Below are 21915 nucleotides of genomic sequence, written 5' to 3'. Positions count from 1 at the left end.
GATCAAGAGAAAACAGCTATAGGGTTGAACTCTACTGGGGTATTTACACATGCCACAGGTAGTACTTAGTCAATAATTCTGTCCAGTAAAGTTGTTACTTTGCACATTGGAATTAATGAAGTGAAGAATTCTTGCTGAGATACTCCTCAGTCTGCTGGACCCTGCAGGTGTTCTGTAAGTCATTTTCTTTCCGTTGTCAAAGATCACAAAGCTTTTCCCATTAGGGTGAGCACTGGATGTAGGAGATGACAGTGATTTGATTCTTTGTGAGCTCTATCACTTTATGGTGAAAAGGAAGCCCATGCTGAGGATACAGAAGGTTTCCAGGTAACCTGACAGCATTGCCCTCGGTTGTTTCTTTGGGTTTCCTCCTGCGTAAAGGGCTGGAACTACCTGGCACCCTGGATCTAATAAGGGCTGCTGCTAGTGACACAATGCAGTTCTGGAAATGGAAAGTAATTTGAACAGATCACAAATCACAGCTTTACGTCTTACACAGTAACTGTTCTGTGCCACTGTCCTGACTCAAGATAAAAGATAAGAACCGTACAAATTGCTTTCTGTTCTGGTATTAAATGTCTGGTGCAAGACAGGCTTTTTTGTTGGTCTTCATATCAGTAAAGGGAATGAGAGGTGAACAAGAGAAATACCAGCCCAAAACAAAAACAGACTTTCCTGGCAGATTTTTCAAGTTCACCTGGTCTCTTTGAGGACCTTAAGGTGCTTAGTTTGGTTTGAAGGAGAGAAAGTTTTGGAAATTACTCCAGTGGGTTGTTTGGAAGTTTTTGTATGTGTCCTTTTTTTAATATTTGATAGCTGCTTTTAGTTATTAGGCAGGTTACATTCAATGATATCTTATATTGATATAACTGGCAAAGCAGGTGGCAAATTAAAGCATTTTAATGCTGCTTTATTCAAGGTTAGGTGACTTGTACTGCCTGCTGAATTTAGCTAGTTTTTACTTGAATTCAGCTACTACAAAGGTTACTCTGTCAAAGCCTATATTAACTGAACTAGGGATTTCAAAGCTCCATATTTTGGAGTTTTATTTTCACGTTTCCTTATTTTTCTCTTTCAGCAGTTTAGGCTAAAGCACTTCAGATGTTAACATAACTTTTAATTTTGGTACATGTCTTCTTCACTTAACTTTGCTATTGACAGTAATTTCAAAGCTACTTTTTTGGTTTGGCTTTGTTTTTTGTTTTTTCTCTTAGTTTGTTTTGTTTGATTGTGTGTGTGTTTTTTATTTTTTGTTTTGCTTTTTTGTTTGTTTGGGTTGTTTGGTTTTTTTTTGTTTTTGGTGGGTTCTTTTGTTGTTTTTTTGGGTTTTTTTGTGGGGGTATTCGTTGTTGTTTTATTTCTTTGGAGTCTCAAATTGGTTGGGCTTTTGGGGGTCTTTTTTGGTGCCTCGGGAGCATCCCTGAACTTTTATACTCTCTGAAGCAATGATTTTGGCAAAAAAATTATTTACCCATAGTTCCTCTCTCTTCTGGAGAGTTTGCTTCATCAGGATTTTCACATGTTCAGCCACCTACCTTGTCTGAGTTTAAAGCTCTACCTATTTGGGGTACTTTGCTTGCACTTTAGTATCTTTCTCCATTTGAAGTATATCTGTGATAATTGTATATAGTAATTTACTTTTTTGGACATAAAGTTGTGTTTCTCTTGTGGAATGTGAATTGACTCAAGTACTCTAGGCAAAGAAGTTGAAGGCAGACTAGCACAAGGCTGGCAAGTAATAGCAAGTAAAGGTCTTTACTCAAACAGTTATTCTGCTACCCTTAAGGACCAAAATGTCTTGAAGACCTTGGAGAACTGCCAGTCTTTTGATAGAGACTCAAGAATTAAAATCCTGTCAGATAATGTTCCAGATCTTCAGAGAAATAATTACAACCAAGTTTCTCATTCTCATCCATCTCTTCGTTATTCTATCGATGATCTAGTTAAAATTAAAAAAAGCTTTTTTGTGGTCTAGCTTCATAATGGGGTTGTTCTATAATATCTCAATTTGTCTCAAGCAATTTTTCTAATAGTGTGCGTCAGTAGAAGCAAACATGTGCTGAACATTTACTGCACTAACTTCTACTTGGCAGTTATATTTTTCAAACATTAGATGCAGTATTTTTGCAGAGGTAACATAAGAAAAGTTGCTTTGGCTTTTAAAAACAATATTAACCTTTACACATTTCATTGCTTATTCAAAACTCTCAATGTGCTTAACGGATTATTAAGGTAATTAAGAGAATCTCTAATTTGCACGTGGGGGAACCTGACATGGAGAGAGAGAGTAAATGTGTTGCCCAAAGGCACACATCAAAGTCAGAATAGGAAACAAAATGGAACTCAAGACTCTTGACTTACATATCTCATTCAGACAAAATCCTCTTAAACAGCACAGGTTGAACTCAGGCTGAAATGCTGAGATGCAAACAAGTTCTGCTAAGTGGTGGGAATATACCTTACAAATTTTTAATCAAAAAGATGTGCTTTGCCCAGCAGTACTTCTCTAATCCACCCAAAGCTGTTCCCACCAGGAGGAAAGTTCTGTACAGGATGGCACCTTTCCCAAAAAACAGTGGCTGAGAGGGGCCTCAGTGGAGCTGATGGAAAGTGGAAAAAATGAGCAGCAGATGTAGCATTTTCTAATGCTTCCACTTGCTGTTCCTTGTTCTCATCTTTCTTAGCCATGGTACAAGCAAAATAAAATTAAATAAGTGAAGGGGTCCAATTATGGCAATTGTAGGCAAGTTTAGGGGGCTGTCTTTTTTGCACATCTCCAGCTTCAGAATTGTCCTAGCCCAAAATTCAGTGCCTGGGTCCAGCACTGTGACTCAGGTCTCAGAGGAACAGAGGGACACGGGTCCATGGGCTGTGCCAGCTGAAGCCTGGGAGTTGTGCCTAGAGAAGGAAAACTAGTGAGCAGGACATGGGCACTGGGAGCGATGGGACTTGCTGCGTCTCTTTGAAGCTTGGGTGTCTGACTTGAGGCTTCACTTTGGGTGTTTCAGACCTTTAGCAAGTGTGTCTGGAGTCCTTTGCTGATTAAAAATGCTGAAGTAAATATGGGCTTCATGTGTAGTTCCCCATTATGAATGCTACAGAATTGGAGCCAGTTGGAGCTTCCAGTCCCAGCTGCTTGCTTTGTTTCTCCCCACTACCCTCATTTCATCTCTACATCCCTCCTACCCTCAAAGATTTTTATTTCCTCATCTGTTTTAGAACATGGCTGTACAAATAGCTTTTGTGGAATAGTCTGATGGGAGAAGTCAGACTCCCACTCCTCCCTTCCAGCCTTTGCCTCCCTAAAAAAAAGAAAAAAAAAAAAAAGATGGAAACCCCAACAGGGGGTGTTTTTGCATTTACAGTAGACTGTTTCACTGAAAGTGTTTGAAGTGTGCCCACACAAACAGCTGAATCCATACAGCTCAGAGTGCTGTAACCTTTGGACAGAGAGGGAGAGGCAGAAAGATGCTGATGCTGGAACCTCTTAAACTGCCTTTGATGGCAACAGTGACCTGGACCTTTGCTCTCCTTAAAATGAATCTGCAAAGGGAGGCTCTGGTGGTATGAGCACTTCCTTGGGAAGAGGAAGGTTTGCATTCAGGTCTCATAGCCAGATCTGTACCCTACGAGGATGTCCTTGTGCAGTGAGTGAGCTGTGAGTTCAGTTAAGGTATAGTTGTTGCTTTCTCCTTCTGGGGATGCTGGAGTGCATCACTGCCAAAGGCAGGCTCACCAGCACGAAGAACAAGACAGGAAAGACCATCAGTGTTATCTGCAGATTAGGCTGTTCTGCTCACAGGTTTCTACTTCTCAGAAACCTCAGAATTAATTGACCCTTGTATTTGATAATTTTTAAACAAGGAATCAGAATTAAACCATCTGTCAATTGCCTGATCTTATACCTGCCCTTGTGGGTAAACAATTTTACCCCATCACATATAAGGCTGTTACAGAAAAAATGAACAGCTTAAGAAACTGCTTTCCTGACTATAGTTTCTAGTGTGTTTTATGATGTAAAGAGGCTTTGACAGTTTTCCTTTGGCAGTTTGTATGTGTTCATCATTTTGGGGCTTTTTTGATTATGCTACCTAAGCTACACAAATAAGTCTCAAATGATAATTTTCCAAAAGTTCTATGGGTCACTCCTTACTGGTCCATGATTCTGGTAACAGTTGTGGTGAAGGAGTGCTCTAACATTATTCTTAATTAGATGTGTAAGAATCCACATAGCAGATACTTTTTCTGATTTTTATTTTTTTCCCCCCTCTTTTATTATCTATATTTGTTCACAAAAAAGAACACAGTCCCCGTGTGAGAGGGGGGACTTTGTGATGCTTAGCAGGAAAGCTGATAGTTTTCTTACATGAAGATTCACTGTACTAGAGGAGTGGTGGTCTCCTGATGCTATCTTAATGTGGTGATGTCTTCTAGCTCAATTCAAGGGTGCTCTCAGATCATCACCATGGTGTGATCTCAGACCTGATTTGTTTCAGATGAAACTAAACTGAAAAGAGGCTTTGGGAGGATAATTACTGTGCCTCAGCCACTTTCAGATCACTGGACCATGTCAGTAGTGATAAGAATCCCCCCCAAACACATGTAGCATGGCTATTGGTTTCTCAGCACCAGCTGTTTTGCTTTATAGATCTGTTTCTGTTGGTCTGCATTACTCACTAATTTGAATTTAAACTCAATTTAATTGACTCTTTTGCTGAATCTGCTGACTGAAATGCAGCCATTGAAATTGCAGTTTCTTTATTACAGATCCCCTCAGAACAACAAATGCAAGTGCTGAGCTCCACATTGTCTATACTTGACAGTCACAGAGCCCTGTAGGGAAGTGAGTGTATATAAGGATGCAAGCAGCACTTACTGGCCCCACTTTTTAAAATATAGATATATTTAAAAAAAAAAAAAAATTAATTTTTTTTTTAGTTGTATTGATGCATAGTGAGCATTTAGGTACCTGGCAGTGTGGTCTTGGAGATCTGCTGCAGGGAATGCACAACATATGGAGGTGTCTAAAGCACCTTTTGGGAAAATTAAGTGTATGATGAGTGTTATGGGCTGGAGCTATAACTAAGTTTCTAAGTATCAGCAGAATAAACTTCAGCTGAATAAAACTTGCTTAGAGATCATACATACACATTTTTATTAACTGCTTCCTGTTTGTCTATTTTTTAAAGAGATGGGGCAAAAAAGGGGTATCAGCCATATGAGAAGTGAGGAAAAACCTGGTCCTGTATTTGCAGCATACTTATCACTTCATGTCTCAGTTCACATCTGTTTAAGTTATCTGTTTTTTGTTGCCTTGGCAATGAGAGCAAACACTGTGTTACTGCAACTTCTGACAATAACTCTCTGTTTCTATACTCTGTTGTACTAAGCTGGTCCCAAAGAGGTTCACATAAAATTGTTCTTTGTAACCAGCTATATTTCACATGGACACTATCTGTAAAATAATTATTTCTTTCTGTTGTGCACATACCTTACAAAGCTATTAGTGTGTACCTACACAGGCATTTCTGATAATATCCAGTTCTAACACTAACTCCATACAGTATAAACTCTATAAAAAACTGAAAACATGTATGCCCCTGGCCATGGCAATATTCCATAGTTTTAAATATCATGTGCTTGAAATGTTCAACCAAAAAAAACCCCAAGAAATTTAAAAATAATTATAATAGTGGCGCCTTTCTTGCTGCTGTGGAGCTGAAATCCTCACCATCTGCCTATGTATGCAACTGAGATTTAACACTCTGGCTTGTAAATAAATTGTGGTGTGAAGTTCCTGATGCAGACCTTTGTTCAGCAAGCAGCTCAGTGAGAGAAACAGCTGTTCTTGCACTCAGAGATAAGGGTGCCTCCAGCTCTGTTCTCTGCAGGTATTCCTAAGTGCATGACCAGCTTCTGTCTCCAGCTATGAGTTCTATGGATTTGGGGAATAATTTACACTTAGAGAGGAATGTGCATAGTGTTACATGCGTGGCTCCCTTTTGACTTTATGCCTGTTTCTCCAGTCCGTCCATAGGCTGTAGAATGATAGGAAAGCATTGTGAAAGGAGAATCTCTGATAACATGGTGAAACAGTGATTGAAGGATGTGATTCTGACATTGAAGTGCAACAAACTTTTAAATGGAAAGAAACTCTCATGAGTATTAGTGGACTTCAGTTGAGGAAGATAAAGATGGAGTTTTGTTGGTCTTCAGCCAAGTAGGACAACAGAGCCAACAAACCAGCTTCTGATCAAAGGGATCAAGAGAGAGCAGAAAGTGTCCTTCTTTCACTGCTCTATTCTGTTAACACAGTTTCGGAGGATGTCTCCATGGGCACTGACCTAAAAACTTCCAAAACTTTGACTTGGAAGGTATACCTTAAGTTGAACATTCCTGCAAAATACTGAATCCATTGCTAAAAATGGTAACAATAAAAGTTGTTTAACAGACTGCATTTGTCTGGCCAAGGCAGTAGATCGCATAACTGGAGCTGGACGCGCCCAGCCTGCTGCTTCCATGTTGCCTATGGTATGGAATGTGGAGCTGGCTGGACAGGATGCAGCACTCCCTCTCAACAAACCAGGATCAAACCATGTCTGCTGAACTTCCAGGCATGGTTTGATAGACTAGTTAATGAGATGGAGATCTGAAGAATATTTAACTATTCTTATTCAGAATAATATTTATCAGAGGAATAATTAAAAATTTGTGAAGAACCAAATTCAGGTAGTGAATTCTAAAAAATAATTTGAAGCCAAACACTTTGAGCACATCTCCTGGAATGTTGCTTGAGTTTCATGTCACAAAAGCATCAGACCTTTTCTTTTAGATGTATGACCAGCATCTCTAATAACTGTAAATTGATGCAAGCCATTGTTTTTTCATTACTGTGAGGCTCCTGGAAAGACCAAAACACTTGATGTTTGCAGTGAGGCAAAGATATAGAGGAGAAGATGCCATGTAAAATATCATCAAATAAATATATGTACAAAGGTATTGAGGAACTTAAAAATTTGCAAATGTGCCATTAGTGCAGAAATACAGGTCAAGAGACTGAATTTTTAATTTTAAATCTTTGTTTTTAGTAGTAAATTTAATCTTTCATTAATGTTTTTCCACTTTCAGTAATCACCTTGGGAAGAGTCTGCAGCTGCTGATGGACAGAGTGGATGAGATGAGCCAAGACATTGTTAAATACAATACCTACCTGAGGAATGTAAGCAAGCAGCAGCAGCAGAAGCATCAGGTAGGTAACATGGAGAAAGCTAGACGAGCACTTTTTCCCCACAAACTTTTATTTTTCTCCAAAAGTTTTTTTTTCCAAAAAACTTTTTTTTTTTTGGCTTATGCTATCCAAGACAGATTAATTGGGATCTAAGCAAGATCTTTCAAAAATACAAAATTAAGCAGTGTGGTAGGTTGACCTTGGCTGGGTGCCAAATGCCCCAGAAAGCCAGTTTATCACTCTTCTCCTTAGCTGGGTGTGGGAGAAAAAAATGTGGAAGTCTCATGGGTTGATCTAAGGCCAAGATCACTCACCAATTACCATCTCAAGCAAAACAGGCTTGACATAGGACAATTAGTTTATTACCAATCACATCAGAGTAGAGTGATGAGAAATGAACCCAAATCTTAAAACACCTTCCCTTTACCCATCCCTACCTTTTGAGTTCAACTTCAGTCCCAATGTTCTCTCCTTCTTCCCCTCACTAGTGCAGGGGGACAGGGAATAGGGGCTGTGGTCAGTTCATCATACATCTGTGCTGTTCCTTCCTCCTCACGCATAGGTCCCTTCACATTCCTCCCCTGCTCTGTGGGCTGCAGGGGCACAGCTGCCCTTACCATGTTCTGCACCACAGGCTGCAGGGAAATCTTCCTCCTCACTGACCTTGGTGTCTGCACGGCTGTTTCTCTCACATACTCTCATTCCTCTCTCTTGGCTGGCACTTTTTCCCTTTTTTCCCCCCATCTGAAGTGTTTTATCTCAGAGGTGCTGCCACTCCCACTGCTGGGCTTGGCTTTGGCCAGTGGTGGGTTGGTCTCCGAGCCTGCTGCTGTTGCCATATTGGACTTGAGGGCAGCTTCTTGCATCTTTTCACAGAATCCACCCCTTTAGCCCCTCTGCTACCAAAATTTTACCACACAAATCCAATATGAAAAGATTTATAAAATGGATTAGTCAGTGGGCAGTTACCAAATGAACTCAGTTCTAGTGATATGTGGTATGGATTTAGCTTTCTTTGCTATTTTACATATTTATTAGTGATTTATGATAAACCAAAATAATTTATAAATACACCATGGACACAGGAATAAGAGATTCAGTAAATTAAAGAGGTGAAACTACAAGTTTTGCTCCAAACCAAACCATGTCTTAGTACCATCACATGTAGTCATGCATTTAGAAATAAAGAAACAGTCCAATGGACTGTGAACAAGTTGGACTGTTCTCTAATTGGAAAGGATATTTTAGTCATGCTTAGTGTCAATAAATAGTGATGCTGATTGGGTGATGCTGACTTTCAGTTCCTGGTGCCAAATGGCCTCTTTAAAATCCAAAGCATTAGAGAATTAGAATTAAAATCCATTTAATTAGAGAATCTTCAGTATGACAAGCAGCATTAGGTGACCCTGCTTCAGCAGAAGGGTGGGACAAGGTGACCTCCAGAGGTCTCGTCCAGCCTTAACTATTCTGGTATTTGGAGGCAGTATTACTTTCTTTGCTCTTACTGCACAGATAAAGCAGTGCTCCATCTGACTGTAGGAGGATGGTGGTAAATCGGAAAAAAGCACTGTGAGAACTGTTTGAAAGCCTGGAGAGAAGATTTTGGTGAACAGAATTCACATAATGTGATAAATTAATAAATCACTTGCTTACTCAAGAGAAACCTGCATGAAAAATAAATTTGAACTCTTTTATCTAGCAGACAGAGATATGATAAGATTCAATATTGGCCATCTGAAAAATGGGCCAGGTCACTTTTAAGAAAAAATGTTGCAGGTGTTGCCACACAAAGTGATTATGGAAAAGAGCACCTGTTGTTCAGGTAAAAGGCTTCATCACTGACTGTTTTAAAATCAAAATTGTGGTTTTTTTCACATATGTAAAGTGTAGCTTGGAAAAGGAAACATTTTAGGGAATCAGTGGTCTGTCCTGGCTGTAGAATTCCCAAGGACATAGAAGCTTCATGCATGTTATCTTCAGAATTTTCTTTTTTCCTTTATTGCCTAATTTGAATAGAAAGATGGCATCTGCTTCAAAGGTTTTTGTTAACAACAAGGGTATCTATTTATTTAGAAAAGCAGAGCAAAGTAGGTTCCATGGTGTCTCACTTAATTTCTTTACTAACTATAGCTGCTTTAGTAATGGCTCATTGCAGCATACTTAGTGGTCGTAACTTCATTTCGAAAATGGAGCAATTGTGATTAAGAGCAAGCCATTTCAATAAAGAATAATAGGCAGACTGCTGAGAAGCGAATGGGGTAATGCAAAGAAAGAAGAGACTACGTGCAATTCACATACAAATATGGGCATTTCAGATTTTATTTTTAACATTGTCCAAAAACATGTATTTGTCACTACTACTGGAAAAAAATTACTTCATTAGATTGTGCCACCAAGTAAGAACTGTTTTCAGACTCATTGGATCACAGATACATTTAAGTGAGAGAAAACACTCTGTACTCTTTGTCTCCTCATTTTAAAGACTTTTTTGTTGTGTTGAATAGGAGGGCTTTGAAGACAAACTTTATAACTAAGTCCTCACTGCCACCATACAGTATGAAATCTCACATGGTTTCTGAATTTATGAGCATCTCAAGAACAAATATTTATCTGATAGCTGCAGAAGTGTTTGTCTTATTTTTTTTTAAAAGTTGAGTAATCTGTGGCAAAGAGCAGTATGGAAAACAAATGGGTTTTTTTAAACATATAGCAGAAGAACTTTTACAAGCTGCTGTTCTAACATATTAATGGAGAAATGAACCATTGTGCTTGGTTTCAGCCACCACTTTGTTCTCAGTTAAGAGTTAATATTTTTTGTCTTAAAATACCTTATTTGATTAAGTTCTCTTCCCCTTTCACATTAATATTGTTTTGACCTTTAGCTTGCATAAAATGGGAGAATTTCTGGTTTGTGCAACTATCTGAGGATGGTAGCTTCTCATACCTACATATTCCAACCTTGCTTTTCGCTATTGTGTGGGTCAGTGGAGGTCTTTATCAACCATGCTCTATTCTTTCCATCAGATACAGTATTTATCTCTGAAAAATTTTAGAAGGTAACCCCACTACCTCAGTACTATATGATTTTCCATTATCTCACTTAAATAAGTTGCCAGTGTGTGGGATGAGGAATGCATTGTTTCCAGTGAATTGAACTAAACTGGGAATTGTATTATATTGTTTGTAGTAACCCAAATTGCATTAAATAATGTAGTTTTTAAAACATACTTCCTGGTTTGTTGAAAACATCTGAAAAGAATTTTTTTTTTAGCTTTGTAAGTCCTGCTGCATTTCGATTCTGTTGTTTTATTTTCAGTATCAGCAAAGACGTCAGCAAGAAAATATACAGCGTCAAAGCCGAGGAGAGCCCCCTCTCCCTGAGGAGGACATCAATAAGCTTTTTAAACCACCACAACCACCTCCAAGAATGGAGTCACTCCTTATTGCAGGTAATGTTTAGCAGTGTTTTTGACTTTCCTTTTAACATAAGAATGTCTGCTTGGGAAAAAGTACAGTTGTATCCTTTGAAAACATTTTTAAGTTTTCATTACCTTTGCCATTATGGTGTGATATTTTGGCTTGGTAGCATTCCAAAACCTGTCCTTGATATTTTAAATTTGAGATTATAATGGAGAGATGGAGAAATGCTCCATGGGGGAGGGTTTCTGTATCAATGGGTGTAACTGCTCCCTTCACTCATGCCCCAGGCCCTCCCTCAGCTCCAGAAGATCAGGAGCTGTACAGACAGGACTCAGGAATAAGATGTTTGGACTGGAACTTCTGATTCAGAACAGCAGCCCCAAGTTATTGATAACCTTTTTTAGGTTTGAACTGGTTGTTGCAGCAGCTGAGACAGTTTTAATTTCAAATAGAGTGGGGATCATTTCTTTGTTTTATATGGCCAGAGATTTAGGGAAACTATCTCCATATTCTTGCACTGCCAGGCAAAGGAAAATAAAAATGGGAACAAGGCATAGATAGGTAGAGATACCACTCACCAGTTTCTTCAGTTCATGGGTGGGCTGCTAGCATAGCCACTGTCAGTGCCTGTCCTGTGCCTTGTGGGAGGGCAAAAACACCTGGGACCTCACAGTGTCAACAGAGAGCAGGCAACCTAGGTGCCCTGCTAGGTAAAATAAGTTTGGAAAATGTCATGAGAAAGCAAATTGTTTAAGTGTAGCAGGCTTTTTGTACCAGATAGCTATCACCATGTTTTGTACTGAGAGAAAATTAAAAATCCTAGTAATGTACTGTACATCAAAGATTGCTTTGACATGAAAAAAAAAAAAAGTGGATTTGAATTACCTGAATTTTGAAGTGACCAAGAGATTATTTTAATATTTAATAGCTTCACACTGATAAGTGCTTTGTTTAGAAGAAATAATGTTCTTGACTTACTACTTCTTACAGAGGCTTTTAGAAAACCCTATTGTTTTAATAGTTTTTAGCAGTTACTGAATCCTAGCTGCATTAAAGTATTTTAATATTCAGCTCTAGCAGAGCTTATAAATGCAACGGAAGAGTGTATGTATGTAGATGTGTGTTTTATGAAAGTGAAAGCTTAGGATGAATCACCCCTTAGGAGAGAAGGAATTGAAAACTATTATACTTAAAGGAAAAGACAGTTTTCAGCCAAAGCACTTTGTTTGTTCTTTTACCATGGTCGGGGGAAGAATTGAAAGCATCCACTTCAACTTAAATGAAGTAAAGTTTGTGGATAAAGAATAAGACTTAGCTCTTTGTCTCTGAGGCATTTAAAAACTTTTCAAGTAGAGCATTAAATCAAGAGTTTATTGGCCTTCTAAACAGCCTTAATTTTGATTAAACTGGCTTCATGTTTTGCTATTCCTAGCTAACAAGGGAAATAACTTGTAGCTGTAAGAGTATAAAAATGTTTTGATGGGCACGTTTGATTTGTAAAGCACCGACAAATCTTCATACCCTGATGACTTTTGAAATAGCAAATAAAGTGAAATGTTAGATAGAAAAAAAGGCTAGCAGAATGTCAGAGAGGAATGGTACAATTTCCAATGTGCTGCTGAAAAATATTTCTTACAAATATTTTAGTAGAGAAATATGCATAAAAACAGAACTGAAATTCAGTCTTGTAGAATTTTTAGAGTAGCTCAATTGAAGAATTAATGTCATTGAGCTTTCAGTTCAGCAGGAATAATTGCTTATTCTTTTTATTGTCATACGTATTTTCAGAAATTGTATGTAGTATTGCTGGAAAATTAAGGGGTTTTTTGAGCATACCAGTTTACCTGTTCTTCTAATTTAGTGTCTTCTTCTTCCCAAATATATTTGAACATCCTGAAAATGTAAAATTCCTAAGTGTAGAGTAGTTCAGCAGAGTTAGTGGCTTTTCTATAAATCCTCAGTGGTTCACACAAATTTGGCTTTTGAAAAATTATGTTCTGGGGTGTCTTGAGTTTCAAAACTGACAAGGGTTTACTCTTTCCTTTTGACAGGTCAAATTAATACCTACTGCCAGAATATTAAGGAGTTCAATGCACAGAACCTGGGCAAGCTTTTCATGGCTCAGGCTCTCCAGGATTACAACAACTGAAGAAACTTTGCTGTAGCCCTCAACAAGAAGAGTTATTTACAGCTTTACGCTGTTCATGATCATCCTGAAAATTTATTATATTGGGAGGAAAGTCTAATAAAACAGAGTCAGCATGGTTTATGTAGAATTCTCTTATAATAGAAAAATAAAGGCACATTTTAATGATATTTTAGTATTTTCTTGCTTGTTGGCCCTATTGAACTGGAATTTTCTGTGGTCACTCAGGTTTTATAAATGTTTGGCAGTTATTCATGTTTAGTCATAGCAAATAATACAAGTTTTATTTAACTTGGAGCTGGAAATAAAAACAAATATTACAAATATTCAGTATAACTGACTTGGAGAAGAAATTTAAGATTTCCCAGTTTTGGTTGAGAAGTTAAAACTGCAATGCTCTAGACACTTGGGGCAGTTGCTCATTTTTACTTTAATCTGTTTGGACGGTCTGGTGCAGTGGTCCTTTTGTATCACAGATGTTTCTTAGACTTCACATTCAGAACATACAAAACCAATGGGATGTAGAGACTGATCCCCACCATATTTTGCTGTGTTCCCATTTCCCCTTGCTGCCACCAACTGGGTTGAAATCAGAATCTGGAATCAAGAACTGGAATGAAAACCAGTTAATGGTTGGATTTAAGAGATCTTAAAGGTCTTTTTCAACCTAAGCAAGTCTGTGCAATCCAGTGATGCTACTGAATTGTTCATGCCAGAAAACCCAGAAGTAGCTGGAACAGCCAGAGCGGTGCAAAAGAGCAGCATCCCTCTCTGCAGGAGCTTTGTCATGTGGATGAGTCTTTATTCCTGAACTTGGTCTACTTATCCTTTTAACAGGAAAGTTTTAGATTTAGTTCATGGCAACTCACACATGTTGCTGTTGTGATTTTGTCTTTTTCCTCTTGCATATCATTGTGTCTTGAATTCCAGGAGCCTAAAATGGCTGAAGGAGTGTGGTTTGGTCTTTTAAAATAACATCCTCTAAATATGGACCTAGCATGGAATATGTCAGCCTCTAAGGTGAATATTTTGGAAAGTCCTAAGTGTGTGAAACCTAGGGTTTAGACTAAGTACTTAATCTTTTCCAATCTAAACCATAGTGATTGCAGTATTTATGTAGATATGCATGCAAATTTTGTTCAGCCCTCATATATCTGTCAAATTGCAAGGCTGATCTTTTGCTTTGGAAACCTTAGGCACCTTTTTTTTTTTGTTAGCTTTCATACAGTGAACTCTGAAGTCAGAGATCACTGACGTGTCCTGCTACAGTGCCACATGATTTGAGTTTCATTTCCTATACAAAAAATGTTCAAACTGCTTTAAATTTTCTTTTTTTTTTCTCTAGCACTGAAATAACTGCCAGAGAACAGAAGTAGGAGCAGATAATTAAGCTGAGACATTTGAGAGAAAAAACGATCTTCTGCATAACTGGGACTAGAAGACTGACTCTAACTTCCCGTGTATGGAAGGAAGAAGCAGTAACATTATACATACTAGGAGGTCTGCAAAGTTAGCAAAACAAATACTTGGAACAGGTTAAAAACAACCTGTGTGTTTTGAATTAGTTCTTTGAGATTGAGGATGTAAATGGAGAAAGAAGGCAGTAATATTCTGTGCTGAAGTTTAACAAGCTCACTGGATTTAATTTAGCCAGATTGAATGTGTTAAATGTCAATTAAAGTCCATTAAGAAATAAGGAAGACTTCAGTAGAGATTTGTGGCTTCTAAAGACATAGACCTGTGTCAGGGAAATAAGATACAAAAAGTAGGTGGGGTGTAAGTAGATTTGGGAGATGATTTAAGTGTTCTGTTTTGAATTACACTTTGGTCTTCTGTCATGGTGGAAATAATCAGAGGAAGCTTCTCTGGGAAGCAAGAGAGGTGGAGTCACTTGAAGGTATTGGTCAGTAAAAGAGAGTCGACATCTGTGGAGATTAGAGATTAATAGGGATGGGGCTGTATCTTCACACTGGAATCAGTGTGGACTTTACCCACAATCTCTGTATTTCTAGAACTTTGTTTTTACGTGTTCTTTACCTAATGTAAGTGAGCTGGCAGCTCATTCACCATAAGATACGTCTTTTCTGTTTCTGATTATTGTGGCACTACCTGTTTTTTATGCTTACTTGTCTGAAAGGCTTTTCTGTATACTGATGAGTATGTAGTGACATAGTGTCTTTAAGAAATGCATATAAAGAAGTTAGAACTTCTTTTTGGTCAGCAAGTCATTGCAGAGGCAGGCACAGCCTCTGCCCCATGGTTCTCTCTCCATTACATGTCCACAGGTAACACACACAGGTGACCAAATGGCACACAAGGGAAAAACTGCCCTGTGGTTACTAGTTACACTCATAGTCTGCATCAAGCTGTTGTCTCTTCTGTCAGGCTTCTAACTGTGAAGGTTTGTGTTGGGATAACTGGCTTGTAATTGTTTGTAATTGTTTTTTTTATTTCTGCAGAACTATAATCCTTGTAAGAGAGAGTGTTACTATGGTATCCATCTCTAATTGGTGTGAATCTTACAGGCTCTCCAAGATAGATGTGCAAGTCTTTCAAAAGTGACATCTGAAAGGACAAAAAAGGGGACAATTAACTTGGTTTTGATGCTGGAGAAGAACAGCATTTGTTCTAGCTGTTTAATAATTAGGATCTTTATCAGTATAGCTGGTGAGATTTTGCTGTGATTTACTGTCTCTGTTTCACTGCTACTTGTGAAATGTCTAATTATACTGATGATTTGAGCCCAGGTGGATGTGAAGCGCCATCTCCCTTAACTACAGCACTAGCTCAGATCCCAGTGCCATGAGTGGCACTTAGAGGGGCTGTGCCCCTCTCCCAGTGCCTTTGTCATGTGGAGACAAAAAGGCTTTGCTGGTGAAGGGTGGTGTGGATGTGACTTGGTATTGCATGAAGGGTCAGAAAGTCTGTGCTTTGGTCATTTGAGGTAGTCACAGCAATGAATGCTGCATGCTCCCACTCGGTCTCAAGGCAAAGTGGAACAGGTCAATCTCAGCATTTCTAACAGTCTGAAATGTGTCTGCTTGAACTGGCGCCCCAGTTAACCTCAGGACAGGCTGTAGGAAAAGGTGCTAAACTTTGGACCATCTATAGGTTTAACTAAAAAAACAAATAATTCTTTAGATACTGTTAACTGCCACAATTGTTGTCAGAATCTAGTCCTTAACATTAATATTTAAGGAAAATTAAACTAAATGGGAGAGCTTTTCTGTAATCTGAACATACTTGGCATAATTCTACTCCTGTGTTTCCTGTCAAAGTCTGGACATGTGTGCAGAGCTGACCAGTGTGGGTATAAGGAACTGCCATGTAAGGATGGGTAGTGTTATGCAGGTGTAAACATGTGCACAAAGGGGCAGAGTAGAGAAGGTCTGAGTGAGGTTGCAGATGTCCTCTTTGGTGCTAGCAAGAATGCTCAATGGGATTGGCATTGGCAGCCAGTAACGCTTGTAAAGAGCATTTGACATCTTTGTGTTTATGCTCTTTACACTTTGCAAATTTCTGAGCCCATGCATTCATCTTGTTGGTCTGTATTGCTCAAGTTTTTGCCTTCTGACAAATGTCTGATACAACAAATCACTAGTGACAATCTGAGGCATCTTTAAGAAGCAAGCACTATTTAATGGCTCTCGCTTGGCAGCCAAAGGACTCCGAGTGCTCTGTTAGATGTCGTTAGGAGCTGGTGATGCAAATAATATCGCAGTCAAAATATGTGCACTGTGTGCAGCAGGAGGAATTGAATTGCTCTTTGTAGAACTGCTTCTCATCCGGCTTGACAGCCCTGGGGTGAGAGATACGTCCCTCATGATTTTCCATGCATGTGCATTTCTTCCCTTGAATTTTATGCTGCCTTTTAATTTTCTTCAGATTTTGCCCACAGCTTGTTGATTTTTAAGCAAAACCAGCATGCTGCTCTAAAACCCATGCCTTCTGTCATTATATTTACTTTTCCATGAATTCTTCTGGAAAGCTTTGTCTGCAGTTGGAATGATGCTTTAAATTCTGTGATCTGAACATTCCATTTATGGTGGAGGTTTGAGTTGCTCAGGTGTGAGGTATGGTCCCAAATTTAACTTTCTCATGCCCCTGCCCTTCAGCTGCACAGGGTCTTAAAGCCTTGGTGCTGCTCAGGAGCTGGTGGTGCTGCTCTTTGGACTAGTCCAGAGGGACTTGTTCAGAAGCTTTTCCTGTCAACTTCACTACTGGAAGGAGGTTTATATAAAGTTGGGCTTGTGTTTTATTTTTGATCTTTTATTGACAGAACAGATTGCTGTTGACGCAACTTGTCATATGCTGAGCAGTAGTGAACAGTGCAGAACTGTGGAGGATGTCTCTAAAAACAACAGCTTTGCAAAAGGCTCCTTACTGAGAGAAAATCAAAAGGCTCCTTAATAAAAGAAAAGTTAATGTCTTATTCAATTAAAGCAAACATTTGTATGTGAGGAAAAATGGCCAGATCCATTTTACAATGATATTAAAAGGCATTAGAGTGTCAGTAAAATAAACAAGGAAGAGTAGCAATGTATTCATCCATCAGAAACACAGCTGAAGCCTTCCAAACTTTGTAAGATGAAGGAATATGTGCAGCAAGGATTGTCAGTCTGGTTTGAATGATCAATTTATTCAGTCTCTCTCCATTACTGAGGGTGATGTTGCTTAAATGTCATATGATACATTAATATTTTGATTTTTTTCCTCTCCTGGATTTGACCAATACAAATATAGTTTTATATTAAAAAAATGTGTCATGTTTTCATTATTCAGTGTGTGTTTTCATCCCTTATCTCTCAGTAAAACTGATGGAGAACCATATCCCTCAGGTTAGAAAGCTGAAATGTGGTTGAAAGATTGAGGGGTCTCATAGCATAGCACGTGCAGTGTTTGCTTGACTGTGTATCCTGATGTTTGAAAACAAAGCACTTAAGTAGGTTTTCTCTATCACAGAACTGATTAAGTTTTTGTTTTTTTTTTTTGTTCCCAAATCTTTCATTTTTCTTCTTTAAAGTTAGCAAATTTAATTATTAGCTCACAGATTGCATCTAAGGCAGGAAAGCATATTATATAACTGGAACTCACCAATTGCAATAGACTTGCCTTTTTCAAGATGTGGTAATAAATGTGCTTGAAAGGGAAATCTTGACTAATAATGACAAATTTATGTATTTTAGAAGTAAGTAGATCAAGGCTAATCTGTCTTGCAAGAATTTTAATACATGAACAGTTTCTGGTTTGGACCAAATGTGTGATTTCCACACAGACAGTTATTTATTTTTTCATTGAGAAAAAATAAAAAAGCAAAAAAGCATGATCATATTAATTGCTGTAGCATTTAACATAACACAGAAGTCTGGCAAATCCGTTGTTCCTGGCTATGAAGAAAATAGTTTCCAAAATTATTAGCAATTACAAGTTTCAGCAATGTTAACAACTTCTTTACATGGACTTCAAGGTCATATTAAAGTTAATAATTTTTAACGTGACTCCTGAAGTCATGCTCCAAGACATCTAAGTTTCTAGTACTGTTGGAGGGAAAACCCTTTCATTCATAGAAGAGCATTTTCTACAGTTATATATGTGAGCAGAAGCAGTCATGGGCTTGGTTTCTTGTGGCTTTTTGGTCTTCTTAGTTCAACCACAAATAGCTGTTCACAATGACTCCTACACACAACTGCCACATTAGATGTTCAGTTCTCTCTCCAGGAGTTTCTCACTTCGGAGTGAGTGCTGGTCCAGCGCTCCGCTCGGCTCTCGGGGCCGCGCGTCCTGCAGGTCTGATCAGGACCTTGGCAGCTCAGCCCACTGCTCTCTCGTCACTGCAGTTGGCCACTGAGTTTAGGTGTCAGATGAGCTAAGAGACTGCATGACTGCGTTAGCTCTGCCTCGTTAGAAAAGCTCAGCATCATCCTTCATTAATGCTGACACCACCAGCTGTGCATAGTACAGTGAGTGTGAGGGGGAGGCTGTGCAGATCTGTGTTTGCAGGGACCACCAGCATCTACCCTGGGCTGGCTAACATGGAGTGTGGTCAAACAAGCTATTTGGAAGTCTAGAGCTCCCAAATTGATTTTTTTTAAGACTTCTGTGAGTATTTAATTAATCCCCACTCTGCAAGGAAAAATTTCTGCTTAGAGGGGATACCCAGATATTTTAATTTTCTGTATCTATTGAAGGGAAATCAGGTAATTCATAAGATGTTTCTGAATCAAGCACCAGACCACTTCCACAGTTGCAAAGTGACTGATTTGTGTTTTTCTACAAATTACATATGCTGGCAGAAAATTCAGAATTTGTGGGTGTGAATATTTCTTAAATCATGAGAATTTTCATTAGATCATAGCATTTCTAGAAAAGGAATATATGTATATGTTTGTATATATATGGTATTTTTCATCTATCTTAAAGAAGTGGTACAAATCAGGCATCTATCTGAAATTTCTCATCCCCTTCATAGGCAGTTGCTGCTTCTTCCTCTCTTGGGACAACCAAACTTTGCTTTTCTCCTACAAAATACAGAAGGACATTACTCAGTGAAGGAAGTGAAAGAGGACCTGGGCCTCAGTCCCAGATAAGGCCTGGGGCTTATCAGTCCCAAAGGAGGAAACCCTGATTCCTGGAGAGAAGCATGTCCACGTCCATGTCTTGTGGCCACCAGCCACAAGCTCTGGCTGCCACGAGGCCATAGCTGTGAACGTGCCACTCAAGGTGCTGGAGTGTCAGGAGTGCTGTTGATAGACGTGGGTGAATAATTTATTTATGTAGAGGGCAGCTCTTCTTGATATGAAACATATGAGCTGCTTCTTCATTCACAACTGTAGACGTGAGCCCAACAAGAATCCTATCTAAAGCAGGATACAGTAGATTCAGATAACCACCCTGAAAAGGTCCTTGAATCCCAGTGCTGCATTCCTCCAGTACAATAAGTAGCAATTCTCTCTTTTGTATTTTCTGAGTGTAAGCTCCTTAAGGCAAATGCTATGGTCTGCCATATGCATTTAAAGTACTTCATGTGCTCAATCCAGCCCATGCTCAGCAGGCCCTTGATATCATTTGGAGAATCTAAGTATAATTGCCTGATTATTACATCTTATGGAGAAAATAGTACATGATTAGGCTATTAAAAGGTTATGTACTGAGTAACAGGATGAAGATTGCACTGACAATTCAGGTTTTTCCTGTCTCTTGAGGGCTCAGATTTCCTAAGTCTAGTAAAGCAGAAATTACTGCATGAATTTGTGTAGACTGCCATGCCAGCTGTATTTGAGGCTGTATTGGAAACACAGTTAGTCTCTGTGAGAGCCAAGAGAATGGAAAGCAGCAGCACAATGCAATACACACCTGCTATGTGTACCTGACAGCAGAGAGGTATTAATGAGCTGCTTTGCTACCTGCTGAACAGCAAAGCCATGGTGTGGGCAAAATGTGTAGATGTGATGAACCCTTCTGGTCTTGTAATGCTACCAGCCAGACAAGGTTGTTCTGTCTCCCCTCTTCTTAGCACCTGATTTTAATTTCTTGTGTTTCTTAATTCTGTAATTAGATCATCATGTTACTTATTTTCAGCCATACTCTGTGCTCTTCGTCAGCCCTCATCCTTGGTCATTCTTTGAATTTTAAGATCAAAACTTTTTTTTTCCCTTATGAAAGTGCCAGAGCTTTTATATGAAACTCTAGTTTTCCTTCTCTTTTTAATTTTTTTTTTCCTTTTTTGTAACCTCAGCCTTGGAAATAGCTGAATCCCTTGAGCTAAAACTTCCCAAAAAAGATCCTATTAGTCAGACAGCTAACATCAGGAATGTTTAGCCTGAATTGTTCAAAATTATCCTGAAGCAGAGTATTACAATGGAAAATGTTAAGTAGCTTCCTCATAAGTGTGGCTACTTGTGGTGCCAGTAATATCCTTGGCCTTGTAGAGAATGTTCTTGTGCTAGCTAAATTAGATTAACCAGGAAATTTGCTCATTCTTTAATGTCTATCAGATTTGAGACTTCTAGGCTTAAGCCTGCTGCCACTAAAGCTGATGGTGAAACTGTTGGATTCTGTGTGAATGTGGACTTTTCAGGGGTGATGTCAAAATTTTGTACTGTTGAAATCTGTGAGTATTAAGAATGTAAGAAGTTAGGCATTACAGTGCAAAACTAAGGAGAATAGCTTTCAGACCAGACTTAAGTGTGAACAAGAATATGTATGAAAATTCAGTTCATTTCAACTTTAGCTTGTAAAAATCTCTTAAATGTATTAAGAACATAGGACTCCCCATGGCTTCTGGTAAAATTACATTTTTAATATTGCGGAATAATAATGGTGTGATGATGGGTTCAATTCAATTTTTCTGAATGCTTCATATGTCTGCAGAGTTACAACTCTTGGGAGATCATAATATAATATCTAAAGTCATATTGGTATTTAATGTTTTGTCATTGTAGTTCTGCTTTCAGCCTCTGCACCTTATTCCATTACCCTCAGATATGCTTTGGCATTATTCAGATTTAAATAGCTTTTACCTCTCTCTGGCAAGAAAACAATTCTGAGTGTATTATCTGCATTGTTTTTTTTAAGAAACTGATAATATAAACTGCTGCCCTTTCAAACTGGAGATGGCTGCCTGGTGGCACTATTTAATAGGTAAACAAGCAGGGTCTCAGCTGGCATATTGCCACTTGGGTGTATAATATGTGCTATGCTCCTGAGAACAGGTGAGACAATTGCAGATTTAAAATGCTGAGCTATTTTGTCCTGTATTTTGTATGTGTTAGGCAATTTTTTTGTCCCCATGAAAATCTAGAGTATCTTCAATGCTGTGTCATGTTGATTTTGAATCCCCAGAAGCTTTTTTTTTTTTTCAGAGCTAAATATCTGCTGTGCCAGAGCTATCTTTGGGAGCAAGTAATTCAGAGGGATGAATCATTGCCTGAGATAAGTCACCTCACTGGACTGTGGTAGCCCAGCTGCCTGGAGTACTTTCTGTGTGCTTCAGGCTGGGAGCCTCAGGAACACGCTGTGTCTGTGACCTGAGCCACTCAGCCTGTGGCCATTCCATGCAATGTGCCAAGGAATCAGGTTATCCCCAGGTTTCAGGTTATCCTTTATGCCAATTCCTCCCCAG

General features: G+C 38.7%; 1 protein-coding gene across 1 annotated transcript in view; it reads left to right on the top strand.

The window, feature by feature from the left end:
- The window catches only part of EIF3H (eukaryotic translation initiation factor 3 subunit H), an 85952-nt gene extending 72988 nt beyond the window's left edge, over nucleotides 1-12964 (top strand). The window contains exons 6-8 of the mRNA XM_058832516.1: nucleotides 7129-7249; nucleotides 10545-10677; nucleotides 12700-12964. Coding sequence (XP_058688499.1) covers nucleotides 7129-7249; nucleotides 10545-10677; nucleotides 12700-12797 — 352 coding nt within the window. The 3' untranslated portion in view covers nucleotides 12798-12964. The remainder of the gene's footprint in view (nucleotides 1-7128; nucleotides 7250-10544; nucleotides 10678-12699) is intronic.
- The last annotated feature ends 8951 nt before the right edge of the window (nucleotides 12965-21915 follow it).

This window comes from Poecile atricapillus, chromosome 2 (assembly GCF_030490865.1).
Source record: "Poecile atricapillus isolate bPoeAtr1 chromosome 2, bPoeAtr1.hap1, whole genome shotgun sequence".
NCBI lineage: Eukaryota > Metazoa > Chordata > Aves > Passeriformes > Paridae > Poecile > Poecile atricapillus.
The sequence above is the reverse complement of the archived record's forward strand: the minus strand, read 5'-3'. Positions and strand labels throughout refer to the sequence as shown.